This window comes from Chiloscyllium plagiosum, unplaced genomic scaffold (assembly GCF_037043375.1).
Source record: "Chiloscyllium plagiosum isolate Xiang-an unplaced genomic scaffold, Cpla_swu_hap1 HiC_scaffold_5, whole genome shotgun sequence".
NCBI lineage: Eukaryota > Metazoa > Chordata > Chondrichthyes > Orectolobiformes > Hemiscylliidae > Chiloscyllium > Chiloscyllium plagiosum.
This window is the reverse complement of record NW_028270143.1, coordinates 14,986,157-15,003,878: the sequence shown is the minus strand read 5'-3', so window position 1 is coordinate 15,003,878 and position 17,722 is coordinate 14,986,157. Positions and strand designations below refer to the sequence as shown.

At 40.8% G+C, this 17,722-nt stretch overlaps 1 protein-coding gene across 1 annotated transcript in view; it reads left to right on the top strand.

The window, feature by feature from the left end:
* The window catches only part of adamts16 (ADAM metallopeptidase with thrombospondin type 1 motif, 16), a 249,585-nt gene that overhangs the window by 116,247 nt on the left and 115,616 nt on the right, over positions 1 to 17,722 (top strand). The window contains exon 11 of the mRNA XM_087986819.1: positions 771 to 866. Coding sequence (XP_087842945.1) covers positions 771 to 866 — 96 coding nt within the window. The remainder of the gene's footprint in view (positions 1 to 770; positions 867 to 17,722) is intronic.

Here is a 17,722-nt window from a genome sequence, read left to right as displayed (position 1 = left end):
TTCTTCTGCTTGTCTCTTATTCCCTAGCTTTAGTAAAAGCTAATAATAAATCAAGATGTGTCTTCACCAAAAGACTTACAACATTTTTCACCCAATATTTTTGTGGCACATTAGTTATAGTTCCTTTAAGTACTATTTACACTTTATTTTTTTCAATGCAACAGTGTTCCCAGCAGCCATCTTGCACTGTCCCAATGGAGATACCTTAGAAATTTAGGTGCATGTATTCTATTTCACCATTTGTATATGCCTGCAACAAAACATTAGCTATTTAACCTACGATACAGGATTGCAGGTATATTCTGATAACTTCAAGACATTATTAAAGACTATGTGGGCAGTGGTCAAAGAGCATGAGGTGGTACTAGTCTAATTACTCTTCCAGAGTGCCAGTGTGGGCTTGACTGGCCAAAAAGACTCTGTTTATGTTGTAGCCACTCAATGATACTATGTTACACGGGAGTGTGAGACATTGCTGCATTGGTGTGGCTGACAGGTATCATGATGAAGTGGATAGCTCTGGTTGATCCAGCATTTCACCACCACCTTCTCAAGGGCAATCCATGCAGGCCTAGCCCACACCCCATAAATGCATAAAGAGGGGAAAAAAAAGGGTGGCCTTAACTGGACCAAAAATACTTATGTTGTTTCTTTAGACTGATACCAACATGTATTTGTTAGTCCTTAGCAACAAGCTTAAAACAATATGTCAGTAATGGTGATGGTTCTCACAGAAAAGCTTGCAGTTGAATTGATTTTCTGTCCCTCAGGATATCTGTAAAGCACTTTGGTGCCATAGAGTTGGCCGAAGATGTGAAACAAAGTTCATGCCAGCTGCTGAGGGCACTGTTTGTGGGCTCAACCGGGTAAGGTAACCCTTTTGCTGTTTCCAATTGTGAAGTAATTTCTGAATTATTCCATTAAACATGTATTTGTTCATTAACTTATTATGTGGTTTACTGAGAAACCTGGTACGTTTATATTCTTATAAGCACCCAAGTAATCTAAAGAGTGTTGGTTTTGGAAATCGTGGAAGATTTTATATCTATCCGTCTGAACAAACCTGGTTATCGAATTGAACGTTCATTTCAGTGTGGTGAAATAGAAAATTCTGGCAGAAGAATATTAACACCCAAGCAGGTTAAACACAGTTAGTTAGGAACAGAAGTAAGCCATTCAGCCCCTCAAGCCCACTCCATCATTTTGAAGAGAAAATGAGGTCTGCAGATGCTGGAGATCAGAGATGGAAATGTGTTGCTGGAGAAGCGCAGCAGGTCAGGCAGCATCTAGGGAACAGGAGAATCGACGTTTCGGGCATTAGCCCTTCTTCAGGCCTTCCTGAAGAAGGGCTAATGCCCGAAACGTCGATTCTCCTGTTCCCTAGATGCTGCCTGACCTGCGCGCTTCTCCAGCAACACATTTCCATACTCCATCATTTTGTAAGATCTTGGCTAATCTGTAGTCTAACTCCATATGCCTACCTTGGGCCCATATCCCTTGATACTCTTGCTAATAAAAATGTATCTATCTCAGCATTAAATTAAATTAGCATCAAACGCCATTTGAGAAGAGTTCCAAACATACATTACTCTTTATGAAACAGAAGTTGCTGGAAAAACTCAGCAGGTCTGGCAGCAGCTGTGAAGAGAAATCAAAGTTAATGCTTCGAGTCTGGTGACCCTTCCTCAGAACTCCTCCTTGCATGCTTTCTGACATTTCTTATGAATGGTTTGGCCTTAATTCTTAGACTATGCCCCCAGTTCTAGAATCTTCAACCAGTGGAAATGGTTTATCTTTATCTACCCTGTCTTTCCCTGTTAATATCCTGAAAACATCGATTAGATCAGCCTTTAACATTTTAAATAATTGAGAATAAATGTCTAATTTATCTGATCTCTCTGAAGTCCACGTAGCAACCTAGTAAATCTGCTTTGAACTCTCTCCAAGGTCAAAACATCCTTCCTAAAATGTGATGCCCAAATCTGCTAATGGTGCTCTAAGTGGGGCGTAACTAGTGTTTTGTGTAACAGCTACATATTGTCAGCATCTCTACACTCCAGTCCTTTAGAAATGAAGGCCAGAATTCCAATAGCCGCCTTGACTATTTTATGCACCTGTTCATGGAATTTTAAAGAGCTTTGCACATGAACCCCCAAATTTCATTGGATATCCACTGTATTTAACTTCATGCCTTCTTAAATAAATCCTGACCTATCCTTTTTCATTCCAAAATGGATAACCTCACACTCTCCTATATCAAAATCCATCTGCCACAGCCTTGCCCATTCACCTAATCTATCAATATCCTCTTGTAATTTTGTGCTGTGGGCAACACTGTCTACAATGCTGCCCAATTTTGTCTCATCAGCAAATTTGGATAGTTAATGTTTTATGCCATTATCAAAGTCATTAATGAATATTGCGAATAATTGAGGTGCCTCTAGTCATATCCTGTCAATTTGAGAACTTACACATTATTCATAGAATCCCTACAGTGTGGAAGCAGACAATTTAGCCCATCAAGTTTATACTGACTCTCCGAAGAGCATCGTACCTGGACCCACTCCCTTACCCTACCCCCATAACCCTGCATTTCCCTTAGCTAATCCACCTAGCCATTATTCCAACTCTGTTTCTTGCCACTATTCCAATTTCCTATCCACATCAGTAATTTGCCCTCAATTCCATGGACTTCCACCTGACCTAATGGCTTTTTGTGTGACACTTTATCAAAAGCCTTTGGAAGTCAATATAAACAATATCCATTGACTTACCTCTATCCACCACCTTTGTCACATCTTCAAAAAATACTGAGATTGTCTGACCATATAAAGTGAGTTGAAATAAGTGGCAATAAATCAGAGTTGATCTGACCAGGCATGAGCAGAGCTTTCTAATAGAGGGCAAGAGTAGTTCCTGCTGGGCATCCTATGCAGGCTGAAGCACATATTTCTATTCTACTGAGATGAGAGGGTGTTGTATTAATATAGCATAAGAGCTAAATGTACATGAAAATAAAGTTCATAATGCAGAAAACAATATACGGGAGAATGGATTGCAAACTTTGGTTTGGAAAGGAGACTGGTTCTCTCATCTTCTTCTGAAGAGCACTGTACACTTGGAGTGATGCCTTGCAAAACTTAGTTCTTCATCTCTCAAGTCTTATTCAAGGAAACTGATAAAAACACTGCAATACTTTCATAGGTATGGATGTATTAAGCTACAGCATTTTTTATTCTCATCTGTCTCTGCAAAACTGTTGACGATAAAAATCAACTTTAAGCTTTTATATCCCACTGTATAATGGGTGACAAACCCACTCACATTATTGATAATGACTCTGCTGAAATTTACCTGTTATTTAACTGCCTGCTTAAAAATGAAAAACAAGTTTAAAAAAAATGTAATCAGCTCTGACTAACTGGTTTTAATTTATTTCAATCTAACACCTGCTGTTTGCTTTTTACAAATCTAGATTAGACATCCTTGCGTTTGTACAATTGTAGCCTGGTGAGAGGTATGAATTAACAAATCGAAAAAAACCTTACAACATTTTAAAAAATGTATTTGCAATGTACAGCCACCACACATATGTCTATGGTAGATGAAAAGCTGAATTCTTCGTCACTCAGAGGATACACTTGGTTTTAAAAATATGGACCGTGCATCTATTGGCCACTCAAGGAATTAGTGGTAGTTGCGTATTAATCTAGTGGTTGCAGGATTTGTCCTCATTGGTCAGTGTCAGTGTGCTATCATTGTCTCTTTGTATGTAATTAAAAGTCTAGTTGCAGTGTTTAAATATCATATAATTTGTTTCATAGAAACATTTAAACGCAGAAAATTCCAGCCTGCTCTACCATTCAAGAAGAACTATATCATTTAAGAACTATGTCTGTATCCTCCTTTAAAACATTCAATGTTTTGTCCTCAACTGCTTTCTGTGACAGAGAATTCCACAGGCTCACCACTCTCTGGGTAAAGAAATTTCTGCTCATTTCAGTCTCTATATGGCCTTCCCACATGTCCTTAACCTGTGACCCCTTGATTCTGGAATCCCCAGTCATAGCATTTACCTTGTCTAGTCCTGTTAGAATTTTTTAGGTTTCAATGAGATTTTCCCCCTCCATCCTCCCACCTCCATTCCTGTAGTATGAGCCAATCCAATCTGTCTTCATAGACCAGTCCGACCAACCAAGAATCAATCTGGTAAACCTTTGTTGCCCTCTCTCCATAGCCAGAAGATCCTTCCTCAAATGAAGAAACCAAAACCAAAGAAACCAAAACCAAAGAAACCAAAACTGCAAACAATTCTCTGGGTGCGGTCTCACCAATCTCATGTACAATTGCAGCAAGACACTCATGTTCCAATACTTGAATCCTTTCGATTTGAAGGTCAACATGCCATTTCCCTTCTTTACTGTCTGCACCTGAATTATTGAACAATTTGTGTACAAGGACACCCAGGTCTCAATGCATCTCCTCTTTTCTCAATTCCTTGCCATTCAGACAATAGTCTGCCTTTTGTTTTTGCTACCCATGTGGAAAACCTCACAATTTATCCACATTATACATTATCTGCCATGCACTTGTCCAAATCACACTAGGTACCTTCGCATCATCCTCACAGTAAACCCTCCTACTTAGCTTTGCATTGTCTGCAAACTTGGAGATATTGTATTTAGTTCTCTCATCTGAATCATTTATATATATAATATATATATATATATATATATATATGTAGTCAATAATTGGGGTCCACATACTGATCCCTGTGGTACCCAACTAGTCACTGGTTGCCACTTGGAAATTGCCCATTTATTCCTACTCCTTGCATCTTATCTGTCAAACGATGCTCTATCCATATTAGTACACTGATCCCATGTGCTTTAATTTTACAAGCTAATTTTGTGTGGGACCTTTATGGAAAACCTTCTGAAATTCCAAGTGAACTACATCCACTGGCTCCCCATTTCAAAATCTAAAGTTAGTGGTTGAGGCAGAGAAAAGGCATTTTTGGTAGATACTTTTATTGACTAGAGCAGAACCCAAATATATCTGCCTGAGGAATTTTTAATGATGGATCAATACTTTCATTAATTTAGAAATAAATCACTAAAAAAAAGGAACGAATATTAATATATTCTGGTGCATTTATCTAAGGTCTCTTGAGAGGGACTGTTTAAAAGTGGATGTCATGCTCAAATATAGTGGCTTGCCAAAGCATCAAAGTGGGAGTTGCTGTACTTGTACTACTTGTATGAATTCTAGCAAAGAGCAACACGATTATAATTTTTAACTGACAGGTTAATTGTATGCAAAAGCTGCAATGATTTTCCTTGGCATGAAATGAAAGTCAAATGAGCTAAATGGATATATAATTAGTAAGCCATCTATGCCAAGTTTAAATTGTAAGCACTTATTAGAGCCAAGTCCTTGTTGGCTGTTCATGAAAATATGATGTATGTCTGCAGTCCCAGGTTTATTGGAAATATTTCACTTCTACAAATACAGGAGTAAAGTATTTTTCTGGTTACAGTACTGGGTGAGCAGAAATTTTCTTCAATTAAAATTTGGAAAGACTGAAGCCATTGTTTTTGTTCTCACTCCAAACTTTGTTTCCCAGCTACCAAATCCAACGCTGTACTTGGGACTGAACCAGGTTGTTCACAACCCCGGTGCTATATTTGATCCTGAAATGGGCTCCCACCTACGTGTTCCTGCCGACTGGTTCCACCTTTGTAGCTGCTGAAACCTCATTCGTGCCTTTGTTATGCACTCCTGCCTTGTCTCCCACGTGCTTCCCTCCCTATATCTCAGGCAACTGAAAATATTACTGCCTATATTCTAACTCTCACCAAGTCTCACTGCAGCGCCTGTTGACCTATGTTACTCATAGTCAAGCAATGTCTTGATTTTAATGTTCTCATTCTCGTTTTCAAACACTTCCATGGCCTCACCCTTCCCTACTTCTAGTCCTGCATTATACCTCAGACAGCAGGCTGCTAAATAAGGGAACAGCCCATTGTGTAAGGCGCAAGAAACTGGCATGGATAGAGGATTGGCTGACTGGCAGAAGGCAGAGAGTCGGAATATAACAGCTTTTTTTCAGGATGGCAGCCAGTAACTAGTGGAGTGCCGTGGGGGTCAGTGTTGGGACCACCATTATTCATGTTATACATTAAAAATCTGGATGAAAGAACTGAGAGCATTGTTGCTAAATTTGCAGATCACACAAAGATAGGTAGAGGGACATGTAGTGTTGAGGAAGTGGAGAGGCTGCAGAGAGACCCGGACAGGCTAAGAGAGTAGGCAACAAAAAGTGGCAGATGGAATATAATGTGAGAAAGTGTGAGGTTATACACTTTGGTAGGAAGAGTAGAGGTACAAACTATTTTCTAAATGGGGAAAGGCTTCGGAAATCTGAAGCACAAAGGGACTTGGAGGTCCTAGTTCAGGATTCCATTAAGATTAACACACAGGCTCAGTTGGCAGTTAGAAAGCCAAATGCAATGTTTGTATTCGTTTCAAGAATGCTTGAATACAAGAGCAAAGGCTGGTCAGACCGCAAGGAATATTTTGAGCAGTTTTCGGCCCTGATGTGAGGAATGATACACTGGCATTGGAGCAGTCCATAAAATGTTTACAACGACGATCCAGGGATGAAGGGCTTGTCATATGAGGAATAGGGTGATGACTCTGAGTCTGTACTTGGATGGATGAAGGGGGATCTCATCAAAACTTACAGAATACTGAGAGGCCTGGACAGAATGGAGAAGATACTTCCACCAGTAGGGGAGACTAGAGCTTGAGCACACAGCCTCAGAGTGAAGGGGCAACACTTTAGAACTAAGATGATGAGGAGTTTCTTCAATGAGAAGGTTATTATTCTGTGGAAAGCATTGCTGCAGAAGGCTGTGGAAGCCAATTATTGAGTGTATTTAAAAAACAGACAGGTTCTTGATTGGTCAGAGGATCAAGGGATCCAGGGAGAAGGCAGGGAAAATGGGATTGAGAAACATACCAGCCATGATCGAATGGCTGACTGGATGGATCGAAAGGCCTAAATCTGCTCCTATATCTTGGTCTTGTGGATACATCTGCACCAGTTTAATTCTAGCCTCTTGTGTATCTCTGACTGTAACCACACTACCATTAGTGGCCAAGCCTTCAGTGCTTGGACATTGTAGTCGGATCAGGTTTACATTTAGGTGAGTGGACATTAACCGGTTTAGTTGAATATAACTATATATAAGGGAAGGCAAGACAGGGCACCTCTGGAACCCTGATATTCTCCCATTTCTGAATATGTGAGGGGCACTCTGAGCTGGGGAATTTTGTTGTGGCCGCTTCGTTAGCTGTAAAAATTTTGACGCTCTGTTCTATCCATTTGTCATTGAACCGCTGTAAGTTCATCACTGTTGGCCCTTCCAAGTGTTCAGGCATCAACTGTTTGCTTCTGTTGATTGCATTTCATCTGCAACATTATAACACTTAAGCTGTTTGGTCAGCAGTTTTATGAAGTTTTCATTCATGTCCAATATGTGTTCTTTCAACATCTCTTTAGTGCTCCAGCCTTTAGCGCAGGGAAGAAACCTTTGTCTAATTGTATTTGCTGCTGCTGTGACAATTGTCCTTCAGTGGAGTATGTAGACATTTGTAATTCTTTGTTGCCATCTTCAAAGAAAGGGATTATTCTCCTCAAAAGAAACAACGTGACTTGATTAATAGTGTTGCCCAAATCCAAACGTAGAGGAAGGTCTGGTCTTCTGTTTCCACTCAGTCAACCAAGCAAGTGGTAGGTTCATTCTCTAACTCTGTGCTCTGGAAAAGAAAATTATAGAATGCTAGCTTGCAATCAATCTCTGTCATCTTTGACTACTATTCCCACCAATTAAGGATCGGCATTATTTTCCTGTCAAACTAACGCTAGAGTTTCTGCAACGGAGGGTGATTCCAGATGCACTGAGTCAACCTCACTGTCTTCTGTGACTGCTACACAAAGAATACTTAAAGCCACACAAACATTTCAGCCGAATCAAAAAAAAGAGTAATGATTAGGAATGACTTTCAAGATTTCTGTAATCTCTCTTCTATCATAGCAAATTGTAACATGTGTCTGCTGTCTCATTCTGACTTGAATACATCCTATGTCCCACATTTGAATGGAAGATGGTCTGAAGATTTCTAAACTCAGCTGCGGTGTTGCATCCAAAAGAATAGACGCTGTCCCTGTATCCAATTTAAAATTTGATTTCCATGTTACCTACCTATGATATCTGCATGGTTGGTATTGCTTTATGGGTTTTCAAAATAAGGGAGGCTGAAATCCTGCAGTTGGCCTGTTATATCACCCAGTAATTATTTATCCTGCACCTCTTTAATGCTCAGATGCTTACAGGTGGCTGTCATCTGTTAACACAGTTCTGAAGTTTTCTCTCCTGCCACTCTACTTTTCTTTATTACGGGCCATGACTTCAGTTAATGCTGTCAACTGTTTTATCGTGCACTTGCTGCTGGCAGAATGGGTTCTATTTTTCCGTCCCTGTAAGACCTCTTGCCCACAGTAATGTATTACCCACTGTGACTGACTTGCTTTATTGCAGCTTGCACATTCCCTACTGTGGCCTTTTCCTGCATCTTGCCTGTGCTGTGCAGGCTTTCCCTCTCCACAGTCTTGATCTCCTTTGCCTACTGGTACAGGCTGCCATGGATCTGCACTTCTTGTTTTTCCTCACTTCTGGGACCAGATCACTGATCTGGCCTCCTCCTTCACCCTTAGCATTGTATTTCACTTCATTATTCCTTGCTGCTTTGCTCTCGTTCCATGTGCTTGGTCATCGTTGCCATGGTGTGGCAAGGTCAAATGTGCACTCAGTTGCGTGAACATTGATGGACTTTGTTGAACATAACTGTTTGCAAGTGATGACAAGAAAGGACCTCTCTGGAACCCCAAGGTTGTTGGTCACAGTTCCAAGTCATCTGATCTCACTGTGACAGCTTCTTTTGCACATGCTCAGTAGCAATTCTTGGAGCAGAGGTGTACGTAAGCCTTTATTCGACAGACACTAGCACTGGAATTTCCATTCGGAATTGTCTTCACCTCTCTATCTCATTTCCTCTTTTAAGGCATTCCTTAAGACAAAATCAATCTTTGGTCACCGGACCTACTGTGGTCTTTGTTAAGTTCAAGTTGAGTCAGGTTTTGTGAGTGATTCTCACCACAAAGCCAAACACATTTCTCACCGTATCTTACCAAACCTTCTGCGTTAATTGGCATTTGTGCCGTTACAATTAGTATCATGTCTACTTTCCACCCCATCATGCCTCACAAAAGCAATGATCAAAAATAACATGATTTCCAAGAAATAACTTGTTAAAAACAAATTCCAGTGTCTTTTTATTGACTTTCCTTTCAAAAAATAATTCCACGTATCTTCCCAATCCTTCAAGTTCAGGTCCATAAAATCTATTAAGTATGAAGCCAATGTAACAGAGTGAAATTTGTCCTAGTCTCAATCTTGAATGGCCAATCCTTTATTCTGACACTATGACCCTATGTTCTAGATTTCCCTGAGTTCCAAGGGGAAACATAGTATCTACTCTGTCACTCCTTTAAGAATGTTATGCTTCAATTCGATAATTTCTCAATCCTCTTAAATTCCAGAGCATATAGACCTAGTCTACTCAATCTCTCCTTGTAGTGCATTCCTCCTCATCCAAGGATTCAGTCAAGTGAACATTATTGCACTGTCTCCAAGGCAAGTATGTTGTGCTTTGGGTAAGGAGGCCAAACTGTACATAGTACTCCAGGTGTAATTGCAATGAGACCTTTTCATTCTCATACTCCAATCCCTTATTGTTATAAAGTTTAACATACAATTTGCTTACTAATTGCTTGCTATAAATACATATTAACTTTGCTATTCAAAACTCCAGATCCATCTGAATAACCTTTCCCAGTTTCTCACCATTTTAAAAAATATTTTTCTTTTCTGGTTTTCATTCTGAAGTCAGTAACTTCACATTTTCCAATAGAATATCCTATCTTTAATGTTATTGTCCACCCATTTGATCTAAGTTCTATTGCAACCTTTCTACAATTTACTTCCTCACCTAACTTTTGTATCATCAAACTTGAATACATTCAACTCAGTCTTTTTATCCAAGTCATTGTTAAGGATTGTCAATAGCTGAGGACCAAGCACAATTCCTTGCTACACCAAACTAGATATAGCTTTCCAACTTAAAATAGCAACATGTTTGTTTCTACTTTGTAGTGTCTGGATGCTTTGCTGGAGTGCTGCGGAGTGTTAGAGATGGCAACAGTCATCAAAGCCATCCAATGCACCACCATTTCAGCTCCAGCCCCCATCAATGTGGAAGTCAGGCGCTGGTCTACACTTGACTGCAGATTAGTGACTGCGTTTAGAAATTTCTCGAACTTCTTTACCTGACTCTTCTTAATCTCCTGTTGCTTAAATCTGAACCAAGGTTGCTAATCGACAGAAATGCCTGTTCAGAACTTTTCCAGATTGCTGTCCCCTTCTTAATGATACATTTCTCTTTTAATTCTCCTCTTCCTTAAAATTTGTGCACAATTTTCTTTGTCTTCAATGTTACCATCTGTAGCTGAAATCTGAGTTTGCACCTGGTGTTGAGTAAATAAACTTATAGCAGAAAAGTCATGATTCTATTGAAACTGAACCATATTAGAATTAAATTATGCTTAAAGGTAAAACTCCGCTTCCCCCAAATCTGTTCATTTTTGCCACCTCCCATTGAAGCAAAAGTGATCTGTATTATTTCAAAGTCTGAATTCATGAATATCAACCACACCATATGGTCTTGTTATTCTTAATGTTTGGTATAAACAGTAATCTCTCTGCCCTTAAACATAATTTTTCTGATTTTTTTTTAAAAACAAAATAGGGTGAAGTCGACACAGTTTAATGAGTTCAATTACAACCTCCTGTGCTCTACGAAATCTGCATTATTCTGTAATATCTTCACGTGATTTTTTTTTTGCATTGTATTAACTTGGATATTTCACAACTTAACTTTCAACAGAACTGAGTGTGAGGTATTACCAGTGCAGCTGATGTATGATCCATTCTGGACTATGCCTGTGTAAAGAGTCTGCTGAGATCTGAGGGTTTTTTCTTAACTTCTTTACTTCTTGCTAACTTTAAAACAGTATGGGAGGTGATATCTTCATGTGTGTGGCAGAGAAGAAATAAATGTTAGTTTTGGCTTTCATTTTTATTACAGTTTGAAGTAGGTTTGTGGTTTTCCTACCTTCTGTTTGTCTTCCCTAAAATACTAATTTTTTTATTAATTTCCAAGCATGAAAAAGCAAGTTTCAGTGAAAATTCAAGCTCGTAAAAAGGTAATTGATAGATAGACCAGCTTCTTTGCAAAAGTAAAACAAAATAAATGTAAAATACAATGCATAAAATGAACAATTAAAGCATAGGGGAATTTGTGCAGGTGATAGGGATCGCCGTCACAAGTTGGAGAGTCAGTGTCAGTCCCATCTTGTTTCTGTAGGGAAAGGCCAATGAGATTTAAGTGCTATCAGGCACTTAGGTGGCCAATGATGTGCCTTCCACACAGTCAGGTCCCATTGGAGTGAAAATGTGATCCCCAAGATCTGCCAGCCAATCTGAGGCTGGTAAGACTGCCAGAAGTTATGGAGTCTACTGGTAATGCTCCAGGTCCCAGCTTGTGGATGGCCCTGCATATGGGTGAGTGGGGCAGGATAGGTGTCATAAGGGGTTGGTCACCAAAGGAATAGGACAAGGCGATGGGCCAGGGATGGATTTCAGCAGCCCCTCCTTCCTTAGACCTAACCTAATTCGGGGTTCATTGATCAGGCAGAATACCTGACAATGAGGCACCTACCGTGAAGCCATGGTTCCTGACTGGTTCCTGAGTAACCTTCAAGAGGCACAAGAGAGTGGTGTGAGCCCATTACATTTTTGAGCCAATGCTCAATTCTGATGCGTTTGAGGTTAATTACCTTCCTCCCTGATCAACACCCTATGTAGCAAGAATGTCACTTTGTTTTCAACATACTTAATCAGCCAATGTCCTCCAGTTGTATATCCTTAATGTTAATAATACATTCAATATATGATTAACAGAGACTATCACATAGCCACATTGTGTGACCATCCATGAATGTAAAAATGGTTATTTGGATGTTGAGTGTCAGACCAAGGAGAGATTGTATAGCCTGTGATTCAAAGACCCATTTCTGAAATAACATGTGCTGGTCTCTGAGGCTTTTAGGTGTCATGCATCAAGGATATCTTAGACGATAATGGCATAGCTGATATTCCTGAGGACATGACAGGCAAGTTGCAGTGTAAAATGGATATGCCAAAAAGTAGAACAAGTGGACCTACTCTGGAACATGTGCATCTTAACCCTCAGACAACTGAAGAAACTAGAGCTTTTGCTCATTTCTCAATTGATCACAGAAGCATGGAATAACCTTGACCGATCCCTCGTCCAACCTGGTTTGAAAAGGTGTCTCATAGAGGTAGATATCCTCTAGGACATTGGTGCTTTTATGGCGAATGATGGTAAAGATGAAATCTGTGGTGATGCCATTTATAGTGACACAAAAAAACCTAGTGGTGGTAGAGAAACTGTGCAAATTATTTGCGGACAGTAATTGAGAAAGTCTTTCATGGCTTCTAGGTCCTAAAACTTGCTAGCAACCTCTTGATCATTGCTATCAAAAATTAAGTTTATTACTTTGCCACTAAATGTTTTGATTTGTTACTATGTACAATATGCACCAGAACTCATAGATAAAAGAAAAAGTTGCATTTATATCTGCAAAATTAAGGGAGGTTTTAATGTGGCTGTACTAAAGAGAAAAATCACACAACTCCAGGTTACAGTCCAAAAGGTTTAATTGGAAGCACACTAGCTTTTGGAGCGCTGCTCCTTCATCAGGTGGTTGTGGAGTACACAATTGTAAGATACAGAATTTATAGCAAAAGTTTACAGTGTGATGTAACTGAAATTGTACATTGAAAAATACAACAAACAATCAAGGTATTTTTCAATGTATAATTTCAGTTACATCACACTGTAAACTTTTGCTATAAATTCTGTGTCTTACAATTGTGTACTCCACAACCACCTGATGAAGGAGCAGCGCTCTGAAAGCTAGTGCTTCCAATTAAACCTGTTGGGCTATAACCTGGTGTTGTGTGATTTTTCACTAAGAATTGGAAGGCCAGTCGGTATGGAAGCCAGTACAGCTCGTTCTGCAATAACACATGTTTTGTCAACGGGAATTGGCTGTAACGCAATTGATGAATTGGGGACAGTGTTCCTAAAAGCGCGAACATTTTAACACGCGTGTTGGCTGTAACGCAGTAATATTGCCAACACTTTGAGCGCTGTTTCTAAAGCGCAATTTTACTATAACGTGGGGTTGCACAGGAACGCAACCATCGTGTTGTAGAGGAATTGACTGTATAAGTGAGATTTGTAGTGGAACTAAGTGACCAAGAGTTTGAGGAAGATCTGTGCATATTTTATTTCCCAAAACATGAAGCTAATTATATGCATTTTAAAAAAGACAGCAATTTCGCACCACTAGGAGATTGCTCCTTGGAGGTTTCATACAGTCGCAATATCAGTGAATTTGACAAGGGATTGGATAAACAGGAGGATAGCAAGAGTCTTAAAATTTAAAGAAAATGTGAGTATAATAATGAGAGTGAAAGCATTTTAAGCCCATACTTGCCTTAAGGACCAGACTAAAGAAAGAGCTTGATGTTCACTGCAGCCTCTGAAAATTACAAAAAAGCTGAGGAATTGGAGATTGTGAAGTTCCATCTTGTGGTAAGAGCATGCAGCTGCAGTTGTGACTCGGAGACAGATGGGGTTTATTTCAAGTGAAAATATTACCAAGATGTCAACTCAATCCATGAGAAAATAGTTATGGCCAAATAAAGTGTCTGTGACATATGGTAAACTTTGATAAAATATAGGTATGTGAAAACCTGTGTATCTTCATGTACCTGTCGTTAGAATGCTTTGAGGTGTTTACAGCAGAGTGTATTATTTTCCTTTACTATTCAGTGCCATATCCTTGATTTTAGACGAAGTTTAAAAGTGGCTTCATCCAGTTGTGTCAATAAGTGAAGCCTGGTATTCTGTGACAGTGATGTGACTAAATTATGTACCTCCATTTGTTCAGAAATGGTTGGGTCCAAAGAGTGTTTTTTTTTGTATTCTCCCATGAGATGCGAGTGTGTCATCAGTAAGGCTAGCATTTGATGCCCAACCCTAATTGCCCTTGAACTGACTGGCTTGTGAAGCCATTTCAGAGGACAGAAAAAAAAGTCAACCATATTTCAGAGGATCTAGAGTTGCAAGTTGGGCAGACCAGGAAATTAATCTAGATTATTCGTCCAGTGACATTACCAGTACTGTGCACTATCACCAACCAACCCCCCACCCCACCCCTTGCTTTGACAGATTGGATCATTTTAAATATTAATCTCTGCAGATGAACAGACAAATCACAATGTTTGCATTGAAAAACTAAGGGAGATGGTAATTCACTGATAGAACTTTGGCTCTGAAGACATAGGATCTTGTCACTCTGCCATGTTGATGTTGACTTCAAAAAACATTGATTTAATGTGAAAAAGACATTGTGGCATCTGTTGAAATTTTTAGGCTGCAAAATTAGACTCTGTAGTCATGCTATTTTAATTAATATGGAATTTAGAGAGATATGAAATGATACGGTCACACTACGTTTTCCTGTATGCTGCCTGTGTTTGTTCGGGTGTATGTATGGGCATCCTATATGTACACTGATAGCATTCTGACTGATTTGACCCCTGTGTTATTCACTCTGAGCTGAACATGCTGTGCAAGGAAATTCCAGCAATGCTATTAAAGAAGGACAGGTAGATGAAGTATTTTAATCTTGACTCTTGATGTAGAGAGGTTAATAGAAGTCTGATCGTGTGCTTGTGTGTAAATTCAGGGAGGGCAAAGGATTTTGACATCCATACATGCCAAGAGGTATACGGTTTGTGGCCACACAGAGAGGGAAGCTGTCTGAAGGCCAGGAAGTCGTGGGCTCTCTGCACAAGGACATATAAGTTTTACACATAGTACTCATCCATACCTCCATCTTAGCCTGGAGCAAGCTGTGAGGCTTCCTGGCTACATCAAGAAATTTCTTACAGAACTGTGCTACCTCCATCAACTCCAACAGTAGCATTAATTTTTTTACATGACCTGGATCATTGCAGATGAGCATGTGCAAGATCTTTCAGTAAGTACACAGTCCATCTCAGCACCTGGCAAGTGACAGAGGTCCAATGGAGACCAGTCATCTCTCGTGCTTTAAAGAATGGGAAGTGGGATTGAGCAAACCTATGAATTGTCAGGGTCGAAGAGCATGGTGCTGGAAAAGCACAGCCGGTCAGGCAGCATCCGAGGAGCAGGAGAGTCAGGCATAAACCTTTCATCAGGGTGAAGGGCTTATACCCGAAATGTTGATTCTCCTGCTCCTCAGATGCCTGACCGGCTGTGCTTTTCTAGCACCACACTCTTTGACTCTGATCACTAGCATCTGCAGTCCTCACTTTCTCCCAAATGGATTGTCAGGGTAAAGGGATTTCTGGTCCAGCAGGATAGCATTGACTGCCCAAGTGTGGATGTGTGGGTCTCCCATCCCAAGTAGTAAGGAACAGCACCTGCCACCATTCCACCAGCACCTATTTCTTGCACCAGAATACTCTGCTCATAATATACGTCATTCTAGGAGCTGCCAAGACGCCTTCTGTCCGAAGCTATCTGCAACTCACCCCCATCTTTAGGTCTTCAAGATCAATCAGAGGATTGGAGACTAGGGGTCAAAGATGCCCACCCCCTCCTCCTCCCATATGTGCATGATGATATTCTTCTGTCACCTGAACACAAGAAGACAGTGGAAGTGTAATGAAAGCCATGGAGTTGCCAGGAATATCATGATGCAGACCATCCACACCGCTGTAGCATCATTCTGATCCCTGAACTGCTCTGGAGGAGCCTTCCAGGATATAGTCGGGCGTATAGACATCTACTCCTATATACACACAATATCACCAAGATGCCACCGGGGATTTGGAGGCCACCTTCGGAGAAAGAAGAGGAAACTTTGGGAAACAGTAGGTTCTGTGCGCTATCTGAGCCTGTCTTCTGAGACTGTGCTTCCCAAAATTTGGCTTGCCTTTGTCACCATGGCTTCACTATTACATCCATTCAAGATGCACAATTCCAGTGTCGCATTGGCCAAGGCTACTAAAAAAAAAAGCCAGCAGCATAAGCCTTTCCATAACATCTTTACACATTGAGTTACGTGAATCAACATGAACCGTTCACCCTTGTGCTCTCCTTTAAGTGCCTTGCTTCAATGTGCCTTTGCACTTCTGGTGCCCTTGAGCAGTAACAATCCTGTAGCTGCAGCAGAAGGGAGCTGATTTGCAGTAGAGGGGGAGGGTGGTTGCAGATGGCTTTGCAGAATGACTGTGGGCAGCTCTGAGCCATGAGGGCCTGTCCTCAATCACATTGCATTGGCTCACTAGCAGAGCAGCACCTGCAAGGGCACTGGGAAGTTCTGAGAAAGAGCCATGGCTTTGTACAACTGCCCCTTTCGCGCAGCAGTGTCTCAACAATTATGGTAATCTATTAGACACCAGATTTTGGTCTGCTCTCGAGCTGGCATGTCCCTTTCAGCACAGTCATGTGCGGCCATGTTGATAGGTGTCTGAGCGGGCGCGGCAACAGGTAAAGATCTCACGACCTCTGCCCGAATGCTCACTGCAGCACTAAGCCATCTGGTGGATTCTGCTCATGCTCAGGTGGAAGCTGAGACATGAGCCGCTGAATGCTGAGTCACAACTGGGGCTTCCCATGTATTTATGAAGTTGGCCTTGATCTCCAGTCTGTGAGCTTCAAGCTACGTATCAGTATCTCTCTGGCAAGTTGGAAGCAGCCTCCTCCCTGATCATTGATAGCTGGCTCTCTGGCAGGTTTGCCAATTCACTCAGCGTTTTAGTGTGTACACCTCTTGGCTTTTTAGTCTGTCCACTACCCCATTGTATTCCTGTCTGAATCCACTGCAGCAGAGCCTGTCTATGGCCTTGCCCTCTGGTAAGTTGGCATACCAGCCACCCCTTTCGCTTGGCCCAGCTGCAGCCCACTTGTGATCAGTAACTCTTCAAGTGTAGATCTTAACAAATCTTTCCTTGCCTCTAAGATGCTTCTAGAATCAGTACCTGAGGGACCTGCGTCCAAGTTCCACCTTCTCCGGAGGTGTGTAATAACAACTCTGAATAGGTCGACTAGAATATGATAGCTGCAAGTGCAAGCAGACAATGCTGCTTCTGTAATGGGGTGTTACCCTTTGTCTTCCCCATGCCTGGGCAACTGACAGTTTGCAGCCATCTAAGAGTAAAAAAATTATGAAAGGGCAAGTTGAAGTTAGGGAATGATTGGATTGTTAATCAAGAACTCTGCAGCTTTCCCTTCATATCAAAAAGTAGGGTGAAGGTTAGGTGTAAATTGAGAAGGAACATAGCTGCTGTAATGTGCAATCATCCTGTCTGGTCTCAGCAATGCCAAATTCTTTGGTCTCTGCTTTAGCTGAGCACATGATGTGCAGCGCAATCTCTTCAGACATGCTAAAGAT